Source organism: Crinia signifera, chromosome 2 (genome assembly GCF_055691185.1).
Source record: "Crinia signifera chromosome 2, ASM5569118v1, whole genome shotgun sequence".
Classification (NCBI taxonomy): domain Eukaryota; kingdom Metazoa; phylum Chordata; class Amphibia; order Anura; family Myobatrachidae; genus Crinia; species Crinia signifera.
The window spans coordinates 315,510,198-315,532,883 of NC_139218.1; the positions used below are offsets into that span (position 1 = coordinate 315,510,198).

The following is a 22,686-nucleotide window of genomic DNA, read 5'->3' on the forward strand; positions in this document are numbered from 1 at the left end:
GCCCCGATTGTTTTTTGGGTGACTTTTACAAGATATTGCCAAGACAGGTAAGGGAGATGCTCAGTTTTCTATTTTAAACTAGCAAATTATTTGGTACCACAATATTTTTTATTTCTGCACTCATGTAGGCGTTGCAGAAGCCAGGGCTCATATACAACAATATCTCTGACAGAACGCCCTAAATCACTAACCCAATACACGTCTTTTGGTGGAAACAATTCTGTTCAGAAGCAGTCCTGCATCCTTGCACAGAATGTCCTCTTAGCGCAGCCTTATGGACTGGCTCAGGGCATTTGGGGCTAGGAAACCTTACAATAATTTTATACTTTGCCACAATCCAAAACTTTGTGCAATGTTATTACCCCAATACAATCAACATATAGGTGCTCTTACAGCCGGCCCTCCTTGCAGTCCAATAAGGAGTCCTGAAAAGAGCAGTCACCAATGAATTTCATCTAGTATTTAGTCTTCCTTCCATACCCTGAGGAAGACTGATTACTAGTTGAAAGGCTAGAAAAAAAATAATCACCAAGGTGAGAAATGCAGGCGCTTAAAGGGTGGGGTGTTGAGCTAGCTGCTCACACGCTGGGGAGGGTCAGTCCCCCGGTTTACAATAGATAAAAAGGAGTGGTGGAGCGCTTAAATATATTGCAATTGCTCCCCCCCCCACACCACCAATTTCCATCTTGGAACCCCACCATATGTTGTTCTCCATCTTAACTGGACCATTTCACTTGGGACACCACCACCTGCATATTATTTGGAGCCTTTCCCGACTGAGTCAGGACCTTATCTTCCGCATACCATCAGAAGCAAGGTACAAGGCATCCAGCCAGCTATATGGACACCCACCATACCAGTTCACTCATGGACTCTTAATCTGGGAGATTAGTAATAACCATTGGAGGGGGACATCAATAGGAACAAGCGGGACTCACAACTAAGTATAACATTCCACTGTCCTTCCAAGAGTATTGTATAAATTGAGTGCATTTTTATTCATAGTTTATTTACTTTTTAAAAATATATATCATGTTCCATAAATTTGCAAATTACTATATGCCTATTATCTGTTAGATTTAAATAAACCTTGTTTTATATGTGATATCCAATTGATCAGATTTATTTTTCTGCAATTTCAGTATTAAGCGCTCCACCACCACTCCTTTTATCACTAGTTGAAAGGCTACAACATCTGACAGAAAGGAGGGTCGGCTGTAAGGTCACCCGGGACTCCCACCAGACCAACTTTCTCGCTGACACATAGCCTTATTTATAAGGCCAATTACAGTACTTCCCCATTTTAAAGCGTCTGTTTATATGTTAAAATTAATTTTGTGATTTTACACTATGTGGAGCACTTTCATATCTCTTCCGAGGTGTAGAACAACGTTTTGCTGATAACACCTCAGAAGTAAACATTTACTGGCATACGTTGATCTTGTGGCCTAAGTGGAAGCCCCAATAAGGGTACAGAGTATTTATTCCTATATTATTGCCTTTTATCGTACTCTGAGACACATTCTTGTTCTCCACTTAGGTTTCTGAGGTAACGACACAGACAGAAGGACCACAATTACAAGTTTATTACAAACATATTGCATATCCCACTGTTGAAGCACTAAATCCTTGTGTACAGAAGTTGCTTTCGGCTTATAATATATAAAGTGATGTTCTAATACCATCCATCCACTAGGGGTCTCTACTTCCTTTAAACTGACTTTTTTGGTTTTCTTGGGGACAGTTCTCAATACAGGTTCCGTAAATGCCATCTATGTTCAGTAAAGCTAAGAAAATAAAATACTGATGCATCGAATGCCACAAAACATGCATGCATATATGGATAGCGCCCATGTCTCTATCTTTGTTTGAATAAACATTATGGCAATTAACCCTAAACAGAGGTGTCCACAAAAACCTATCCTCTGTGCGCATTACAGTTAAAACGTGACGCAGTAGCACAGAGTGTACTTCCGCTAAAAAACACCTTATTAAGTAAAAAAATGGAATATCAGCTTCTACTAATCAAAATATGCGGTAGGCCTATATTCTTTGTGAGACAGCTGCTGTATCTGCACACCAAATGCCACATTAGCATTTTATTGTTCGCACACAGAATAAGAGCCATGCCTGATATCTTTTTAATCATCAAATGTCGCTTTTTTCACACCATAATGGAAAATGTTGCACGCAATAACGCTCGGCACTACAGACTACAGCCATAATGGTGAGAATAGAAGGGCTGATTAACACTCAATCTGGCTAGATCAGTGGTAGCCAACCCTAGCCCTCGAGAGCTACCAACAGTTCACATTTTCCAGACAACCTAGCTGCTGCACAGCTGCACTCATTAATCACTGACACATTTTAAAAGATACACAGATGGAGCTAATTAGCTCACTTGTGATTCTGTGAGGAGACCTGCAAAACATGCACTGTCGGTAGCTCTCGAGGACTAGGGTTGGCTACCCCAGGGCTAGATGTACATACACATGTTGTTTTTATAGTAGAAGATGTGTTCACTTTTGGACAAACCACTCTAGAAAATAAAAAAAAAACACATCCTTCCACACATTTTTACCTTAAATCAGGCTTTCCCAACCACGGTCCTCAAGGCACACCAACAGTGCAGGTTTTAGTGATATCCAGGCTTCAGCACAGATGGTTTAATCAGAATCACTCAGGTACTAAGTAAGTCACCTGGGCTGAAGCCTGGATATCTACAAAACCTGCACTGTTGGTGTGCCTTGAGGATCGTGGTTGGGAAAGCCTGCCTTAAATCATTCACCCTGCAAGATTAGCATTGCATGTGGACTGGCACAGTGCTTTAGGTAACAGAGGGACATCCAGCAATAGCAGTAGGTTAGAAATCAGTACTAAAAGGTGAATAAAACCATAAAAAGATCATCATACAGTACCTCCCCATTGTCCACTATAGCCATGGAACACATCTGACCACAAGCAATGCCGACTACAACCTTATTCTGTAGACAACTCGTTACTCTTCTAGGGATTGGCTGATTAGCAGTAGAGCCAGAACCAATCTGCCCAGAGTTATTGTAACCCCATGCATACACCTGTTGAGATACAAAATTACTCAGTTAGCCAAGCTTTAAGCCAGAGTTCTAAAACAAAAACAATCTCGATTAACAAAGTCAATAACAAGACCATTTTGCTTCATTTATAAAAAAAAAAAAAAAAATACGGTTGGTACAAAAATATAAATACATAAAAATGATATTGTACACATAAATGTTTAATAAGGGGATTTTTGTCCTTACCTGGAAAATCCTTATTTCTGAATCCTTTGGTGGACACTGGGACAGTGGGAAGGGGGCGGAGCCATGGCGACAGGCACCAAGTAGCTAACACTTTAGTGGTGCAGCCCAGGCCCCTCCTTCCCCACACTCCATCCTAGGTCAGTTTAGACTACCACCGGACTTAGGAGCACAGGAAAGGAGAGAATGAAAGAAAGAAAAAGAGAGATCTTGTATTACCATGAACAAGAGCATTCCTTAAAACCAACCCATCAGCCGATCAGGGGCGTCTGGGCGGGCGCCCAGTGTCCACCAAAGGATTCAGAAATAAGGATTTTCCAGGTAAGGACAAAAATCCCCTTATTTCCTTCATGCCATTGGTGGCCACTGGGACAGTGGGACGTCCCACCGCTGTCCCCTCACGGGAGGGAACGCTCCTGAGCTGCAGAAAGAACGCCACGGCCGAACGCAGAGTCGACCTCGGTGAAAGTATCAAACCTGTAGTGGCGTATAAAAGTGTGCATGGAAGACCATGTGGCTGCGCGGCACAGCTGTTCTGCGGAGACTCCTGAAGCCGCAGCCCACGATGATCCTACCGAGCGAGTGGAATGGGCCGTGAGCCCTGCTGGCGCCGGCCTATTCGCCAGGAGGTATGCCTGCTGAACCGTAAGCCGCAACCACCTGGCAATGGACTGTTTAGATGCGGGCCAACCCCGCTTCTGATGATCATAAAGAACAAACAAAGCTTCTGTTCTTCTAATCTCCCTGGTCCTATCCACATAGATGCGAAGGGCCCGAACCACATCGAGAGCCCCTCCACTTCTTGAATCCTGGAAAGCAGGAACCACGATTTCTTGGTTTACGTGAAACCTGGATACCACTTTTGGCAGGTAACCCAACCTGGTACGGAGGACTGCCCGATCTTGGTGGAAAACCAAAAACGGTGGCTTGCAAGATAGAGCGGACAAATCCGAGACCCGCCTAGCTGACGCAATTGCCAGAAGGAAACACACCTTCCATGAAAGCCAACGCAACTCCACTGACTCCAGAGGCTCAAACGGAGCCACCTGAAGAGCTCTCAGAACCAAAGGCAGATCCCACGGGACTACGGGACTCCGAAAGGGAGGAGTCACGTGCATGACCCCTTGGAGGAAAGTGCGAACCTCCGGCCTTGTCGCAATGCGCCTCTGAAACAGAACCGAGAGCGCCGAGACCTGAACCTTCAAAGTGGAATGTTGAAGGCCCAAATCCACTCCCGACTGTAAGAAGGCCAAAACCTTGGGCAACGAGAACCTCCTTGGATTCTTCTCGTGCTCTTCACACCAGCGAAAGAAAGAACTCCAGATTCTGTAGTAGACCTTTGCTGAGGACGGCTTCCTGGCCGCTATCATGGTTCTTATCACCGAATCTGAGAACCCCCTGTCTCTTAAGATCTCCCTCTCAAGAGCCAGGCCGTCAAATCGAGACGAGCTAGGTTGGGATGTTGACAGGGTCCCTGAGACAGAAGGTCTGGCCGGAGAGGTAACCGCCACTGAGGTTCCTCCGCCATGAGCCGGAGATCGGCATACCAGGCCCTGCGTGGCCAGTTTGGGGCCACCAGGATTACCCTTACCCGTTCCCGCTTGAGTCTTCTTAGGAACCGAGGAAGAAGAGCCACTGGCGGGAAGGCGTACACCAGATCGAACGGCCAAGGTGCCGACAGAGCGTCGACCAGAAATGCGCCTGGATCCCGAGTCCTGGACCCGTAGCAAGGCAACTTGTGATTCCACCGGGATGCCAGGAGATCTATCTGAGGCCTCCCCCAACGGAGGGTTAGAGAGTGAAACACCTCTGGATGAAGAGACCATTCTCCGGAGTGGATCTCTTGGCGGCTCAGAAAGTCTGCTTCCCAGTTTTCGACGCCGGGAATGTACACTGCCGACAATGCCAAGAGGTGACGTTCTGCCCAACGAAGAATTGGCTGTACCTCCAGAAAAGCTGCTCTGCTCCGAGTTCCCCCCTGGTGATTGATGTATGCCACCGCCGTGGCGTTGTCTGTCTGTACCTTGACTGCACGAGAGCAAATCAGGGGGGCCGCCTGGAGAAGGGCTAAGTAGATCGCCCTGAGCTCTAGAATATTGATCGGCAACCCCGACTCCTGGTGGGACCAAACTCCCTGGTAGGATCGGTCCTCCACCACCGCTCCCCAGCCCCTGAGGCTGGCATCTGTCGTCAAGAGTACCCAGTCGGAGACTAGGAAGGGCCGTCCCATGGACAGGTGACGTGGCTTGAGCCACCAGAGCAACGATAGTCGAACCTCCTGAGAGAGTACTATCTCCTGCCTCTTCAGAGCCTGTGGTGAACGGTTCCAATACTTGAGGATCTGGTGTTGCAACGGACGAGAGTGAAATTGGGCAAATTCCACCATCTCGAAGCACGAGACCATCTTGCCCAAAATCTTCATACATAGATGAAGAGAGACTCTCCTGTGCTTGAGAAACCCTCGTAAGAGGGCCTGCAAAGCCAGCCGCTTCTTGTCTGGAAGATAGACCCTCTGGGCCTGGGAATCCAGACGCGCTCCCAGATGTATCATCTCCTGGGAGGGTTCCAGGCTGGACTTGCGCCAGTTCACTAGCCAACCGTGAGCCTGGAGCAGGTCCAGCGTAATGCCTAGATGTTGTAGGAGTAGTTCTCTGGACTGTCCCAAAATCAGAAGGTCGTCCAGATAAGGCAGAATCCGCACTCCCTGGAGGTGAAGGAAGGCTGCCATAACTCCCATCACCTTCGTAAAGACTCTTGGTGCTGTAGAGATTCCGAAGGGTAGAGCCCGAAATTGGACATGAAGATCCTTGGTTGCAAACCGGAGGTACTTGCGGTGATCCGGATGTATCGGAACATGCAGGTATGCATCTCTGATGTCCAGAGATACCATGAAATCCCCCGGCTCCATTGCCTGTATAATGGACCGGAGGGACTCCATGCGAAACCGCGGAATGTTCAAGTAACAATTGAGATCCTTGAGATTCAGGATTGGTCGGAATGAACCATCCGGCTTCCCGATCAGGAATAAATTGGAGTAATAGCCGTGGCCCCTCTGCTGAGGAGGAACCACTTCTATCACCCGAGACTGGAGAAGAGTCTGAACGGAGGCGCTGAGAGCCTCCGCCTTCAGAGGACAGGCCGGGCGGCCCGTGATAAAGAATCGGGTCGGCGGACGCCTGTTGAAGGAGAGATAGTATCCTTCCGACACGATACTCAAAATCCAATTGTCCGATGTCGTCTCCCTCCATCTGTTGGCAAAATGGAGGAGGCGAGCCCCCACCGGCAGGGAGTCGACCTGAGGGGTCCCCGAGTCATTGGGAGGCCTTCTCCGGGGCCTTAGGAGGCTGACGTTTGCCAGACTGGGACTGTCTGCTCCTACCAAACGACTCCCTCCTGGGAGGACGGCTTCTTGTTGAAGATTGTCCCCTCGGCTTTCCCTGCGGCCGAAAGGAACGAAAGGACTGCTTCGGCTTAGAGGGTGCCGACGGGAGGAAGGCTGTCTTGGAAGTGGCTACCGTAGTCACAATTTTGTCCAGCTCCGGACCGAAAAGCATATCGCCCACAAAAGGAAGGGCCTCCAGGGCCTTTTTGGATTCTGCATCCGCATTCCAAGTGCGGAGCCACAAGGCTCTTCTGGCTGCAACCGAAGACGCCGAGATCCTAGAGGCTAACGTAGCCGTGTCCAGGGCCGCCTCGCCCAAATACGTGGAGGCTTCTCTGATATGGTCCACCAGAGAAAGCAGCTCCGACCTGCGTATGCCTGACGAAATGTTCTCCGTCAACATATCTGCCCATTTGCCTACCGCCCTAGCCACCCAGGCCGAGGCCAAAGCTGGCCTATTAAGCGTACCCGCATGAGTAAAGATAGATTTAAAGACATGTTCCATCTTTCTATCCGTGGGGTCCTTTAGAGCCGCCACAGTGGGAATAGGCAAGGTAGTAGCCTTTACCAGCCGGGCTATGTGGGAATCCACCTGAGGCGGGCGTTCCCATTTCGTGCGCCCGTCTGCCGGAAAGGGATAAGAAGAAACCATCCTTTTAGAAATTGTAAATTTCTTATTAGGAGCAGACCAGGCCTTTGCCAGATCTCCTTCCAGCTGCGTTGAAGATGGGAACACAGCCGGATCCTTCTTCTTGCGCTTAAACGAGGGTGCCTCCTCCGCAGGGGGTTGGTCTGGCTCCTGTATGTTTAAGCAAGAGCGGACCGCTTTCACCAGCGCATCTACCCTGGACTGGGTCATAACCTCGTCCTGGGATGTAGCCTCCTCGTCAGGGTCTTCCGGGTCATCCAGGTCAACAGGGTCATCTGTGTCCGCCTGGTCGTCCTCTGAAGTATCCGTCCCCGTAGAGTCAGCTCTCTGGGTGCGGGCTCTGGGGTTCTTGCGCTTGCTAGCGGCACCCAGCAGGTTCTGTAGAGAGGAGGAAACCTGAACCAGTCCCTGCACTGAGGAAGAAAGGCCCTGTACCCAAACAGGCTCAGGCGCCAGCGTCAGCAACTGAGGCTGGGACTGCGTAAGCGGAGCCGGTTGAGCTGGTGGAAGAGTCGCCTGTGAAGGCTGACTCAGCACTGGTGGGGGCTGAGGGTGTGAACGGGAAGCGGCTAGCTGTTCAGCAAGGTCCCTCATGGCTGACGTCAGGGCCTGCGCCCAACCCGGTTCCCCGGAATGGGATGCCTGTGACGGGGCCGAATCCACAGAGTCCCCACCATTACAGCGTGCACACACACCCCCATGGTCTGTCGAGGTGGAAGAAAAATTCTCCTTGCACCTAACACACTTAAAGGCCCTCAGGGCAGGAGCGTCCCCTGACCGCGAAGGTCCTGTGGACTTTGAGCCTGACTTAGAAGTCATGGCTATGCTCTATTGCACTTCAATACAAGACAGAGTGAATAGAGAGATTTGCACAGAAAAAACCCCTATATAGAGAGGGGTGTGAAAACACAGCACTGAACACCTCAAGGGTGCAGTGTCAATGTAATACAACCTGACCCGTCTGGAGACCGGGGAAGGAAGGGTGCCACAGTGTCCACACAAAAGCTGCTTTTGCTGCTGCTCCTCTGCACCGATGTGTGACAGAGTCAAGCCTCCATTAGGACAGGACGCTGGCAGTCCCCGGCGGGAACTCATATAGAGGCTCCCTGCCGGGGATTGGGCGGGGAGGAGGTGAGGGACCTCCCCCCCTCCTGGAACCTTGCCAGGGCTGAGAAAAAATATGGCGGCCCCCACCGCTACAAAAAACAGCCCTAGTGGTCTAGTGGCCTCGGTTTCCCCTGTGAGGACCGAGTGTCACTGCCAGGAAACCGCCGGGAGCGCACCAACCCCCGGCGGCTAAGTGCGCTGGGCTCCCTCCCTCCGGCATCTACATCTAGACGCCTAGTTGCGGTCACCGTTGCGAGACAGAGTCAAGCTTCCCTCGGGAAGCCTCTCTGCCTCGCGTCTCATTGCGGTCACCGTTGCGGGACAGAGTCAAGCTTCCATCGGGAAGCGTCTCTGTCTCGCGTCTCCCCCAGCCGCGATACCGCTGCGTGCTGTGGGGAGGGAGGGGGGGGAAGTGCGGCTTACCTGCTCCGTGGCGCACGGTCCCTCTGTGCTGGGACCCAGCCTGCAGGTCCGTGGCAGTTCACGACGAGCTGGCTCCGGAGCAGGTGAGCAGCCTGGGTGGTCCACCCGGCTTGCTCACCGCAAGTGTAAAAAAAAAAAAAAAACTTTTTTAAAAAACGCTGCAGAAAACTGCAGCAGCTACTAAAAAACGTGCCTGTGCTCCTAGGCACCAAAAAAAAAACTGACCTAGGATGGAGTGTGGGGAAGGAGGGGCCTGGGCTGCACCACTAAAGTGTTAGCTACTTGGTGCCTGTCGCCATGGCTCCGCCCCCTTCCCACTGTCCCAGTGGCCACCAATGGCATGAAGGAAATAATAATGTTTAGTAGGGTCTTTCCTACTCCTGAATGCTGGGCCACCTTCTCCTGTTTGTCGAGTGCTGGTTTTCTTTTGATTCCCTGATAACTCCTGTGCGGCTATGATCTGCTGGCTGCTCTCACAATGCTGGTCTCCCCAGAGTTGGTTTCTTATTGGGCTCGCCCACCGGCCATTATCCTGTTGCCTGGTCACATGGAGTTCCTTAGTATCCAATGAAGGTAGTCTACCAGCACTCATTTACATGCTCTGTTTATCTGGTCACTTATTATCATTCTTTATTTATGGTGCCACAAGGTATACGCAGCATCCAATTACAGAGTACAGTATGTTGATATCCTAATCCTGCTGGTACCTGTCTCTGCACTTACACTGTTCCTAATACTTACTTCCTATTCCCTTTGGAATAATAGGATTCCTTTGTCCGTCTATATGTATGTGCTGTATGTCATGTGTATGTACGTTTGCTTGGTGACGGGAACACTCCAATCTCTTTTCACGCTAGGACGCAGGCTGCTGCTGATGTCACAGATGTGCGCCATTGAGACGGCGTCGGGGCGGCCTCCGGCTGGCGTGTCTTCCACCGGGTGTCTCTATAAAGGTATGTGTTGTTTTTATTTTCATTGTGTATAGCCTGATGACAACGCCGTTGGGGCGTTGAAATGTTGCTGACTGCTATTAAATGCAGATAACTTACTGAATATTGTATTCTTGGAGTGCCGCACCCCACACTGCACTTGTAATATATATATATATATATATATATATATATATATATATATATATATATATATATATATATATATATATATATATATATATATATATATATATATATATATATATATATATATATATATATTACAATATAACAAACAACAATATTGTTATTTGTGCTAAATATCTGTAATAAGAGTCCATGGAGGATACACATTGGCCATTGGAAATAAATGAACTGATTAGGTAGCATCTCCTAAGCGGACACACCAGACTCACCTCTCCGTCAGATGTACACACCATGGAATGCTGTGAGCCACATGATACATTCACAACCTTCTTGTTTACCAAGTTAGTGGATACTTGGCATGGAGTTAGTGATTGGTTAGTGGACCCATTGCCCAGCTGGCTGTAGGCATTATGACCCCAGCTATATACTTCTCCATCTGCAGAAACAACAATTATCCAGATTCTATTATCGATTGTTGTGAAGTCCAAAAACAACCTTTTACATTGGGAGCATCATTGGTAAACCAAGACATGTTACACGGATACTCCGCCTAGCTCTGACCATTGAGGCGCTATGTGGGCTGGCGTGGTCTATTTACAAAAATAGCAATATCACTACCCAAGTCTATTTTGAGGCAAAAGTGGATTGCTCATGGGCTGTGCAATAAAACATTAGAGTAAAAAGGTGTGTGAGGCATACTGTACATGAGGGGAAATGGGATGCAGAAAAGTGGTTCCTGAATGGCCGGTGTATGAATGTATGGTGTCTCCTGCACGCAAATTCATAAAGAACATGGCAAGTGGGAGATATGGTGTGTACACACGTTAGATGTGCCTTAAGATCCTATCCACGATCTGATCAGATAGGATCATGGATAGGATCTTAAGGCACATCCGATTTGCATCCTATCTTGACTATATAGTGCAGATCTGCACTATATAGACAAGGCAGCCAAGACTTTCTGGCTTCCGATACGTGAACGCGCATCGGGATCAGATCGGGATCGGAAGGGTTAAAACCCTTGCGATCTGCATCCGATGTTGATCCGATGCCGATCTGATGTTGACTATATCCTCAACATCGGAAAGGAAATCGGACCGTGTGTACACAGCATTACAGTAATGTAGGATTTTAGTGGTCTGTATAGGAGTGTTAACATAAATTGAAGAAATAGTGTATTGTGCAGTGTTTTCTGCTGTACATGTACTATCGCAGACCACGAAATACATGCGATTAGTTGCACATGTATAGAGGCGGTGGCTTTACTTTTTATGAGAGGCCTGTGGTGTACTATACTGGGTCGTATTGTTAGAGCAGGCAAGTTAATTAATTGCAGACATATTGTAGTAGGTAATAGTCATGTGTGAACTACAAATCCCATTAACAGGAACACTGCATTGATCCAATTACACCCCCTCTTTTGCACTGATCCCATAGCCAGCTGGCACAATGCCTGTACGTTTTACTAGCTTTATACATAAAGCGTAATGAGTTACAGTAAACCCGAAGAGGTCTGACAAACACACCAAACAAGGGAGCCTGATTCAGAGTTTATCGCAAAATCTCTCTCAAATGGGAAAAACCATTTTGCACTGCAGGTGGGGCAAATGTAACATGTGCAGAGAGATAGATTTGGGTGGGGTGTGCTGAAACGGAAATCTAAAATTGCAGTGTAGAAATAAAGCAGCCAGTAGTTACCCTTTTTATTACAAAATAACTCACCCAAATGTACATGTTACATTTTTACCCACCTGTAGTGCAACGTGGTATTGCCCATATCCATCAGGCCCAGTATGTGCACTTGTTACACTTACCAGAAGTAACCATGACAACATGAGGACCACTTCCACAGCTCAGACTGACTATCCTCTTCCCAGACAGCACATTAAGACATCTTGGCTCAATAGTACTTTGAGAATCTCCAGTCCCCAGACAGCCACTGCTGTTTGTGCCCATGACAAATACCTGAAAATATAAAACTGAATATGTAAATACAAAATAAAAGCGCGTTTCAACCTTCTGTAAATATGTATGGTGACAAAGGGGTACTGGAGCAGTCAAAACGCGCAATTGTTTTCAAATTAGTTAACAGTTATGTAAATGTATGTATGTATGTATGTATGTATGTATGTATGTATGTATGTATGTATGTATGTATGTATGTATGTATGTATGTATCTTGAGAGAAGTACCCAATAAAAGGCTATTCTGTACAATGGATTGTGCATCTCATTGTGAATAAGTGCTGCGATGCGATCTTTATAATTTATTTTAATTGGTAGTATAGGGTGGTACTATACATATATACAGATCTTGTGCACTCCAAAAAATTTTTTTTGTTTTGTTGTCCTTCACCAACACACTCACGGACGATTTGAAACAGACTACACAGAGGGCAGTATTCAATGAAAAAAATTAGCCGTGCATGGCGAGAGATTTTTTCTCTCGCCATGCACTCGCCCTGTTCCGGAGGGCTCGCTGCCACTCCTGCTCCCTCTATTCAATGTGGTTAAGACTCGCCGCCACTCGCGGCGAGTCTTAACCCCTGCAGCGGACAAGCGTCCGCGGCAGGGAGCCGTGGGACGGTGGCAGCCAGGGAGATTAAAGTCTCCCTGGCTGCCCCAGAACATATGTGGAGGGGAGGTGGGCTCCCCCCCTATAGCCAGCGGGTGACCCAGTATTCACTGCACCCGATCGTGCATATGTAATGATCGGATGCAGTGAATATATGAATATCTAATGAGCGGCTCGAGAGCTCCGGCCCCCTGCTGGCTGCTCTGTGTAAAAAAAAAAATATATATAAATATATATTCATGTGCTATAAGCACATGCATAAAAATAACATGCCCCTTCATAGAAAAAAAATCCTGATTTTTTTACACCAAAAAAAAAAAACCTTTTAGTTTAAAAGTTCACATTCGAGCTCTCCATGATAAGATGGAGAATTGCTACACGGAGAGAGACGGCGAAAATCACTTAAAAAGACGGCGAATATTTCACATTGAATAGGGTTGCTCGCTTTTGGAGAGCAAAATGCTCCGTCCAAGGCGAAAAAAGCACAAATTCGCCATAAAACAGGGCAAATTTTTCTCATTGAATACTGCCCAGAGCCAGGTATAGTGATCACTATACCTGACTCTGTGTAGTCTGTTTCAAATCGTCCGTGAGTACCGCCATCTTGGTTACTACATGTATATCCCACGAGTTAGTGGGCTCACTTCAGGAGGGCACCAGGCGTCATTTGTGCATTTCAACAAGGGAGTCCCGGCAACACACAATTGTGTGTATTGCTGCTGGATCCGCGGCAGGTGGCCCATCTCCCCTCACACCACTGCTGGGTGGCTTGTATATTTTAACGCTGCAGCTGGATCCACTGTGGTTGGCCTGGCTCCCCTCCCTTCACCGGCCACCGCATTCCCACCGGCAAGTGGCCCAGCTCTCCTCCTCTGGATCCAAGGCAAGTGGCTGAGCTCTCCTCCTCTGCGGCTGGAGCCCTGGCAGGTCTCAAAAGTAAGTAGTGCTTCAACGCACAATCCGTCTTTGCACTCCGTGTCCTTGTTGTTACTCCCCCTCAGGTCACTCTTCCAGCCAGGTCCGGTGCCAGGTTTCTTGGCACCCCAAGCAAAACCTCTGCACACACACCCCCCCCTCCCCCCCCCCCCAAAAAAAACCGTTTGCAACCTGTGCTATCCCCTCATCTCCCACACCGACTCCCTAAACCCAGCACTCTTCCCCCAACTCTCTACCACCCTCCGCTGACCCCATCTCTGTCTCTCCCTCTACACCCCTACTCTCACCCCATCACTCTGCCCCCTCCCTTCACCCCCCCCCCCACACCACATCATCTCTCTATACCCTCACTACCTCCCCCATCTCTTCCTCCCCTTACTACCTCATCTCATCTCTCTCCCAATTCTCTTTTTCTTGACACCTGCTTTGTCTCTCACTCCCCTCGTTCTGTCTTCTGACCCCCTGAGGGACATTGTAGTGACAATAAGGGGGGCCCTTTTAAGATTTTGCTATGGGACCCAGAAAGTTCTAGTTACGCCCCTGTCTGCAGCCCTCATCCTCCTTTGCACTGACACCCGCCTGAAACTGTGTGCCTGCTCTAGTCCCCTCTGATGGTGCCCCATGTCCCCTCAGAGCCTCCGCTGGTTGCCCCTGGTCCCATCAAAACCACCACTGGAGCCCACTGGATGCCTCTGGCCCCATTGAAGCCATTGCTGGAGTCAACTGGACACCTTCACCCGGCTAATTCACACTGCCACTGGAGCCCCGCACCCATCAAGTCTGGTAGGCCTACTGTGTCACTGCTATCAGTCTTTCATTACTGCTGTTGCTCTCCCTGTGTCCCGTCACTCTCCCTGTCCTTGTGTGTGTCCCTTTGTCCCTGCTGTCACTGTTCCTATGTCTCTGAATTTTGGCCTATTCAATGTGTATAATGTGAATATTGGCTCATTTTGTGTGAATTTTGACTCATTTTATGTAGCATAATGTAAATTTTAGATCATTCCGTGTGGCATGTGAATTTTGCCTTATGTGTGAATATTGACTTATTCTGTGTGGCATAATGTGAATTTTTACTTATTCTGGTGAATTTTAGCTCAATCTTGTAAATTTTAGGTTATTTTGTTTGGCGTAACATGAATTTTGGATCATTCCATGAGTTTTATGCATCATTCCATGTGTATATGACATGTTACATTACACTTAAGAACACGCCCACTTTTGCATGGCCACCTTTCTGGAGCGCAACACACACACACACAATCCAGGAGTTGGGGTTGCCGGCAGTCAAAAAACAGATGCCAGCATCCCGATATGGTGGAGCTCAACAAGGTCTTCGGAAGAACTCTAACCCTCTCCCCCTACCCCCCTAACTCTCCAAATTAGTGCTTAACCATAACCATCCTAGCCCGCCGCCTAAACCTAATCATCCCCCAGGCCTAAAACTGCGAGACCCCACATACTGTATGATCAGGAAGACGACGGATAAAAAGAGGAGTACCTAAAATAACGCTGTGTTACAGCAATGGTATGCAAACACTTTTATGGGGCTATAGAGGGGTCTTACCCAATGCTAGAATCAATTCACACTCATACATCTACAAGCACATACAGATTAATGCAGTTACACTGTATTTGCATTCCTTTGTTTTCACAGATATAGTACAAGATTATTTCAACCTTACCTCATCATTTTTTGTGATATATAAAACTTCATTTCCAGTACCAAAGACACATGCTTGTCTGATAAATTTCAGATCCTCTCGTGGGCAAAGAGCAAAGATTGGCCATTTGCCAACATCTACCATTGTTGGTATAGATGGGCACTAGAACTGCACAAACTGAGAACATAAAACATTTACACAATTGAAAAGTGGAGTACGCACTACATGATATAATGATTCAATATCTCTCATTATTTACTTTGAACTCCTTGACAAACAATATTGTACATACATAGTGAGCGATTTCACAAACTATATGGTCAGTGACCACATCCAGTAGCATGCAGTTATTGGCGATATCCTTGGCAGACATACAGGAAGATGTTGCCAACGACCCAAGGGAGGGCACTTCATTAACGATATAGTGCGTACACACAATGTTTAAAATATTTAAAACAATATGACACAAACAACATTTCCATGTAAATTGTTTAAAATATCATCTAGTGCATAAGCACCTTTAATATCCAGTAAAGATGTGTTTAAAGCAGTTGTTCCCAAACTGTGTGCCGTGGCTCCCTGGGGTGCCTCGGGTTGGTGGTACAAGACCAACTAAAACTATTTATGGTCAATTATTTATGGACACATAAAATATGTGCAAACAGAACCCTTTACAATATAACTGAACCTAAAGGTGGCCATACACCTACAGATTTATCTTCAGATCTGTCTGGTTGGAACAAAAACATGGTTATGGATGAGAGCAAATGACAGTTGACCATTTGCTTGGAAATGCTGGAAAACTGACAAACGGTCATTCAGTTGTTACCAGATTTTTGTTCCAACCAGCCAGATCTGAAGATAAATCTGTAGGTGTATGACCACCTTAAGTATCACATATAAACACAATTCACTTAAATTTGTTTTTTTCTACATTTTTTTTTTGCCTTGGGGTGCTGTGAAAAAACTCTTGTACTCTAAAGGTGCCCATACACTAGTAAGATTTATCTTCAGATCTGGCTGGTTGGAATAAAAACATGGTTATGGATAAGTGACAGTTTGTCAGTTTTCCAGCATTTCCAAGCAAATGGTCAACTGTCATTTGCTCTCATCCATGACCATGTTTTTGTTCCAACCAGACAGAGCTGCAGATAAATCTGCGTGTGTATGGCCACCTTAAGGTGCCATGATTCAAAAAAAAAAAAAACCTGCATTAAAGACTATTTTAAAAGGAAATGCCCAAAGCAGACAACATTTAGAATTCAGAAAAACCAGCTATTTCTAGTTTCAATTTTGTTTTCAGTGACACAATGTAAATAGTGCAGTAACCTATAGAATCTAATTATTAATTAACTGTGTCCAAAATAGTGAAAGTTTCACAATGAAAATGTGGTACTTTTCAGAGCCTTGCTATAGATAGGTCATCGTAGGTCTTCGACACAAAAAGGGGTGAAATCCCATGACACCTTAAGGGGGAACTCTACAGTTTTTCTATTCAATTGTCATTTATGTGGGAATTCTGGTGCGCACCGCCTGCTAGTCAGCTGTAGTAAAAGCATCTTTCAGAGCTATTAAATTGTTGCTCCAATCAGAAGCCCATTATCTGCAACATACACTTAGGGGTGTATGCAATCTGCTGCCGCTATTTTCGACGTGGGAAATAGCGGCAGCTCCCTATTCAATGCTGTCATTAACGACAGCATTGATGCGGGATCACGGCAGAACGGGCCCGACTTCAGAAGCGGTCGGGCCCGTTCTGCCGATAACGGCCATGGATTGTCGTTATCCGGGCCTCAAATGGACAATCCACGTCCGTTTTCACGGCCACACCCCCTTTGCACCCATCGGCAGGCGGGATATTGAATCCCGTCTGTCGTTTTGCAGTCGATCTGACCGCAAACGGGCCAGGATCACGGCTGTCGGCGGGGATCAACAGCAGTGATACCAGATTGAATACCCCCCTTATTTCTCATAGTGGTGAAAGAAAAAAAATGTGTTTAAGTGTCCGGGTTTAGGCACCAAAACTATAGGCTTTAGACTCCCATGTGGCAATATTAGAAGGGTTATCCACTTTGTGTGGCTAAACCTGGTGCTTTTAGTCCAAGCAACATTTGCTTAGCTCCGATAGGCGACCATTAGCATAGATGGCCAGCAGTTGCCACAAAAACAAACTCCTACAATATATATCAATAATGGAATCATATGACAAATCCGAAATGCTTACATTTTGTTAAAAATGTGAAGGCCCATACACGCTGGGTGATTTTGAGCTGAAAGCAGCTCAGTTTTACCATTTGAGCTTCTTTCAGCTCAAAAGCCGCCCAGTGTGTATGGCCCAGCGATGAGCGCTGATGTATTACCAGCAGATGACCAATGAGGTGAACAGCTTTCCATAGCGTCCTGCTATGGGAAACCCCTGGGAAAAATCGCTCAGTGTGTATACACCGAGCAATTGTCAGTAAAGCAAATGTCCCCATCATCGCTGTGCATACACGCTGGGCAAAAACACCCAGTGTGTACGCACCTTAAGGTTTAAAGCCCCATATACATTATGTCAGTGGTTCTCAAACTTGGTTCTCAGGACTCCACACAGTTCATGTTTTCCAGGTCACCCAACAGGTGCACTCATTACTGACTGACACATTTGAAAAGATCCAAAGGTGGAGCTAATTATTTCACTTGTAATTCTGTGAGGAGACCTGCAAAACATGCACTGTGTGGGGTCCTGAGGACAGACTTTGAGAACCTGTGCATTATGTGATCCCTGCCGACACAGATATTGGCAGCGGGAAGCCGGCTTCAGCAAGTGCACACACAGCAATGACAGCATGGCCATATCTTTTATTGCAATTGGCAATATTTTTTTAAATAAAGTATTTTTATTGATTTTACAAAAATAACAAACAAACCCTTTCAAGAGCAGTGTTGCATAAGGCGCATACATCATATACGACATATGAGAACAAATACATAGATAGAAGTCATACAAATATGCATGTATTGTTATATAAAGAGGTACTTATGTATTATCTGGGCTCCCATGTTAAATGCACCCCATTTTTTCATACCCCCACTATCCAACTACGCATGGAGTTGATTTTATATAGTGTGGCGAGCGCAGCGAGCCACCGTGCCCGAAGCGTGGCGAGCGCAGCGAGGGGACACGGTCTCATAAGAAAACCGGGAGCCCAGATATTACATAAGTACCTATAAAGAAGTATACGGATATACACATCGGGTACCATCCCTCCAAAACAAGGAGAAGTGCGCCGTCACCCGGAGGCGCCATCCGGGCTTATGCGACCAGTTACATGAGAGGAAGTACACAAATGACATCATACTTCACCAATAGCCATTGCGCACCTTTGGGTTCCAATATTAAACAGACATCTATCAAAGGACAACACTGCTCAAGCTAATATAACCCACTATCTATAATATCTATCTATACTACCCAAAGCAAAACCCCCAAAAAAGGACCCAAGACAAACCACCCAAAAAAAAAAACCCACCCTGTATGACCTAACCCCAACCTAGGTATACTTGGATCCCGAACAACCCCCCCATCTATCTACATCACTAATCTAATAGGGAATAAATTAGTGACCCACAGCTATAGTAGCTGGACTAGCCTAAAAACCTAATTCACCCCCTCCCATATATAATATAAACGGATAAGTGACACATGGACAGGCAGGGCAGCAGCCTTTGTAAGTAAGTACAGGGCAAATACTACCAGGGTAAAACAGTGATACCATGGTCCTTTAGTTGCACAACGTTATGAAAAATAGCAAAAAATACAAAAACAATATAACGGCCAGAGAGGCAGATAACCTGAAATTAAATCGTAGAGATAAATGTATATGAAAAGCAGGTTACTACAATTTATATGTCCTCAATCTCAGGATAATCATCTCCCCCATCAGAATATACAGATATAGTACACAGAATATGAATAGTATAAAACGCCTAAATATAGAGTATCGGCTAAATTAGCAGATAACTAAAAAATAATGCATAAAAAAAGGGTTCATAATTGGGCAGAAGGACAGTAAAGGGAACCCTCTTCTTTCCAATAATAAGTTAGAGGATATAAGTCCGGCCAGTCATCAAGCCCAGTGTGAGCCAAAAGTTTGTCACAAGAGTCCTCTCCATCAGGATGGCGTCCCCAAAAAACAAAGCAACAGTTCTCTGGCGGAGCGAAGACCTTTAAGTATAAATTGGACAATCCCAGGCAAGCAAAACCGAGTATATGGCCTTGAAACAGAGTATTCAAAGGGGCCGCGGATGTGCACGGAAACCCCCGAGGGCAGATCTCCCGCACATCCATAGCCGCAGGAGCTACAAGGGCCACAGCAGCACAGCCCTCAGGATAGTGGACCACGGACATCTCCACACATGTATCGACAGGAGTGATGGAGAGGGTTATTTCCTGGATGTCATCAAGCTTTTTAATAAGCCTGTCAGCTGAGGCATATATAGCTTGTATAATACGCTGGAAAGATGTTTCCATGACTATGACTGTAATAAATGCAACTGGGATTGCAAGTGGAAAGGAGCTAGTGCAGGCTGCTATAAGGGAGTCCTTATACAATATGGAGGTGGCTAGCACACCGAGGATAGTGATAGCAGCAACACAGTCTGATATAGTCTTGCTAAGTTACAGCTAGTCTTGCACGATGAGTAGGTATATAGATACCAGAATCCTTTAAACAAGTGAGGTTTTAATATGCAGTCGTCGTCAGTTTATAGTGGAATGCAGGATATATGCCAGGAATCACCACTGACCATAGTGTATCAAGCAGGCTCTAGCAGATATGTTAGCACTTCAGTAGAAAAAACAGTAATATGGAGGCCACTGGTGTCTGTGTGTCAGATCCCTCCTGGCCAAGATGGCCACAACAAAACTCCCCACCACCACTTAATATAGGTGCGATATCCACAAGAGGGGAGACATGCATAGGGGAAACCGCCCACACTCTCCAAGGGATTCAGCAGGAATGTCCGAGTAACAGGCTAGAGGCAGTATTAAGCTGAAGTCACCCTGCCCGCCGCAGAGGCCCAAGATGGTGGCGGGTAGCGATCCCGAGCCACACCGTTATTATATGTCAGCACACCAGCAGCGCTCACCCTTCCATGGTCCTCCAGCCACAGTTCAGGGCTCCCAATAGAGTAGATGTCCGCCCGCAGCGCACTGAACTCTAAGTCACGCCGGCACAGCCGTCGGGCAAGGCTGCAGGCGTGGAGAGGAAGAATCCAAGATGGCGCCCGGCAGCACAACGACCAAAGATCCAGGCGGCCAGAACAGATCAGACGGGCCACGCAGGAGAGCCGGCGATGGCACAAACAGGGCAGGAGATGCTACAGAATGTAAGTTGAGGGGAACAGGAGATCCAAGGGCCCCGGGTCAGGAGAAAAAAGCAGGATATTAGCGGAGCCTGCAATTGGCAATATTATCAGTATTTGATGTAGAGAGATTTTTCTGTTGCCATAGAGGTGTAAATGTGTGACATTACAAACTGAGCTCAATTGCAATTTCCATTTGAAGTAGAACAGTGGTAGCTAACTCCAGTCCTTTGGAGTTACCATTTTCTAGATCACCCCACAGGTACACAGGTGCACTCATTACTCACTAACACATTTTAAAAGATCCACAGGTGGAACTAATTGCTTCACTTGTGATTCTGCGAGGACGAGATCTGGAAAACATTAACTGTTGGTAGCTCTTGAGGACTGGAGTTGGCTACCCTAGAAGTAGAGTATACGCAGTAAATGGACATTTTTCTGGTGCTTTGCCCAGAAATTAGTCTGCTCACCACTTGATAAATATTGAATGTTTATTTTTTTTTTATTTTTTTTAAATGAAGGATGGAAAAGATGCGCTCTGCACAGAACAGAATGATCTATATTGGCGATCACTTGAATACTGTGTATTATATGGCAGCAACTAGGATGTTTTAACTATTATACATTGTACTGTAAGACTGGCAGTGGAATGTTCTCTATATTGTAGGGCATTCACAAGGATGCTCTCTGGGTACTTACGTAATATCTGGGCTCCCGTTTTTCTTATGAGACCGCGTCCGCTTGCCACACTATATAAAATCAACTCCATGCATAGTTGGATAGTAGGGGTATGAAAAAATGGGGTGCATTTAACATGGGAGCCCAGATAAGTACCGCTCTCTGTATTATGTTTCGATCACTCTTACCATTTTCTTTTAAGAGTCAATTAAAATATCCAATCCTCTCTTGGGTGTAATAAAACTGAAGTGCACTTCTGTTAATAAATAACTCACACAAACAAAGTAGACTTTGTACCCACAGCTCAGTCTGTTCTATGTAAAAATTGGTTTGTCCTTACTTTACTCTGCCTTTACTGCCCCAGTAAACATAGAACCCCTGCCCCTCCTACATATACACATTAGGAGGGGCAGGGGCTGCTTTAATTTAACTGCCGTGGCTATCCAATTAACCCTGATACTGGTACTTATAAAGGCCCATACACACTAGAAGATAATCTTTCCAATCTGGCTGGTTGGAATGAAAATCTAGAAAATTGGGGAGCAAATGACAAATGACCATTTGCACCTAAACATGGAAAACAGACACAAATTGGTCCTACAGACAAATTGGTCAATTTAAGGCCCATACACACCATAAGATTTGAAAGATATTGTTGAACAATTTCCCTTGAGTTGATCATGAAGGATATTGTGCACCCACACTGAGCACTGGGTGCAAAGGGCATGAGCAATATTGGCAGATTGACCTGATTGCCAATATCGTTAAAAATAAGAGAGTGGGAATTGTTAACAATATTAGGCATACACATTAGAAGATATTCCCATCAATATCATTCAGAAGCCCCTTTCTGAACAAGATTGATGCCAATATCTTCTAGTGTGTATGGGCCGTTATACAGATGACTGCTTTTGTCCATAGTCCAGCGTTTGGGAGCAAATGGTCAATTGTAATTTGTTCCCAGAAATGTCCAGATTTTTATTGCAACCAGCCAGAATGGAAAGATAATCTTGTAGTGCATATGGGCTTTTATGGGTTTTTTTTTCTTCCTTATTGTGGTAACAAGACAATGTATACTTTTTACGGATCCTATGTGTTTTCAGGTCTAATTGAATACCCCCCATATTAAGACACTCAATGTTCACCCTTGATAGACCACAGGTACAAAGGAATATATAATGAATTTCTCTAATGAATACTGATTACCTATAGCAGGCATGTCTAAACTATGGCCCTCCAGCTGTTGTGAAACTACAAGTCCCATCATGCCTTGCCACAGTTTTGCGGTTATGGAATGCTAAAACAATGGCAAGGCATGCTGGGATGTGTAGTTTCACAACAGCTGGAGGGCCACAGTTTGGACATGCCTGACCTATAGTGTACCGAAAAATGTATTTATTTCTGCTCTCCCTGCTTTTGCTCTTTATGGAACACAAGGGATGGCTGCTCACATGTTTGTATGATGTATGTGATGAAGATTTTAATAATAATTATAATAATAAATATTTATCCAGCACTTTTCTCCCAATAGTACTCAAAGTGCTTTACATTTGCCTTTACAGCACATAAAACA

General features: G+C 46.1%; 1 protein-coding gene across 3 annotated transcripts in view; it reads right to left on the minus strand.

Annotated features, from left to right (window-relative positions):
- Positions 1-22,686, minus strand: part of RCBTB2 (RCC1 and BTB domain containing protein 2) — a 58,675-nt gene that overhangs the window by 29,552 nt on the left and 6,437 nt on the right. For all 3 annotated transcript variants that reach the window (XM_083169012.1, XM_083169013.1, XM_083169011.1), the window contains exons 3-6: positions 15,111-15,266; positions 11,733-11,883; positions 10,188-10,354; positions 2,919-3,077 (exon numbers count right to left, since the gene is read on the minus strand). In XM_083169012.1, coding sequence (XP_083025138.1) covers positions 2,919-3,077; positions 10,188-10,354; positions 11,733-11,883; positions 15,111-15,233 — 600 coding nt within the window. In that variant the 5' untranslated portion in view covers positions 15,234-15,266. The remainder of the gene's footprint in view (positions 1-2,918; positions 3,078-10,187; positions 10,355-11,732; positions 11,884-15,110; positions 15,267-22,686) is intronic.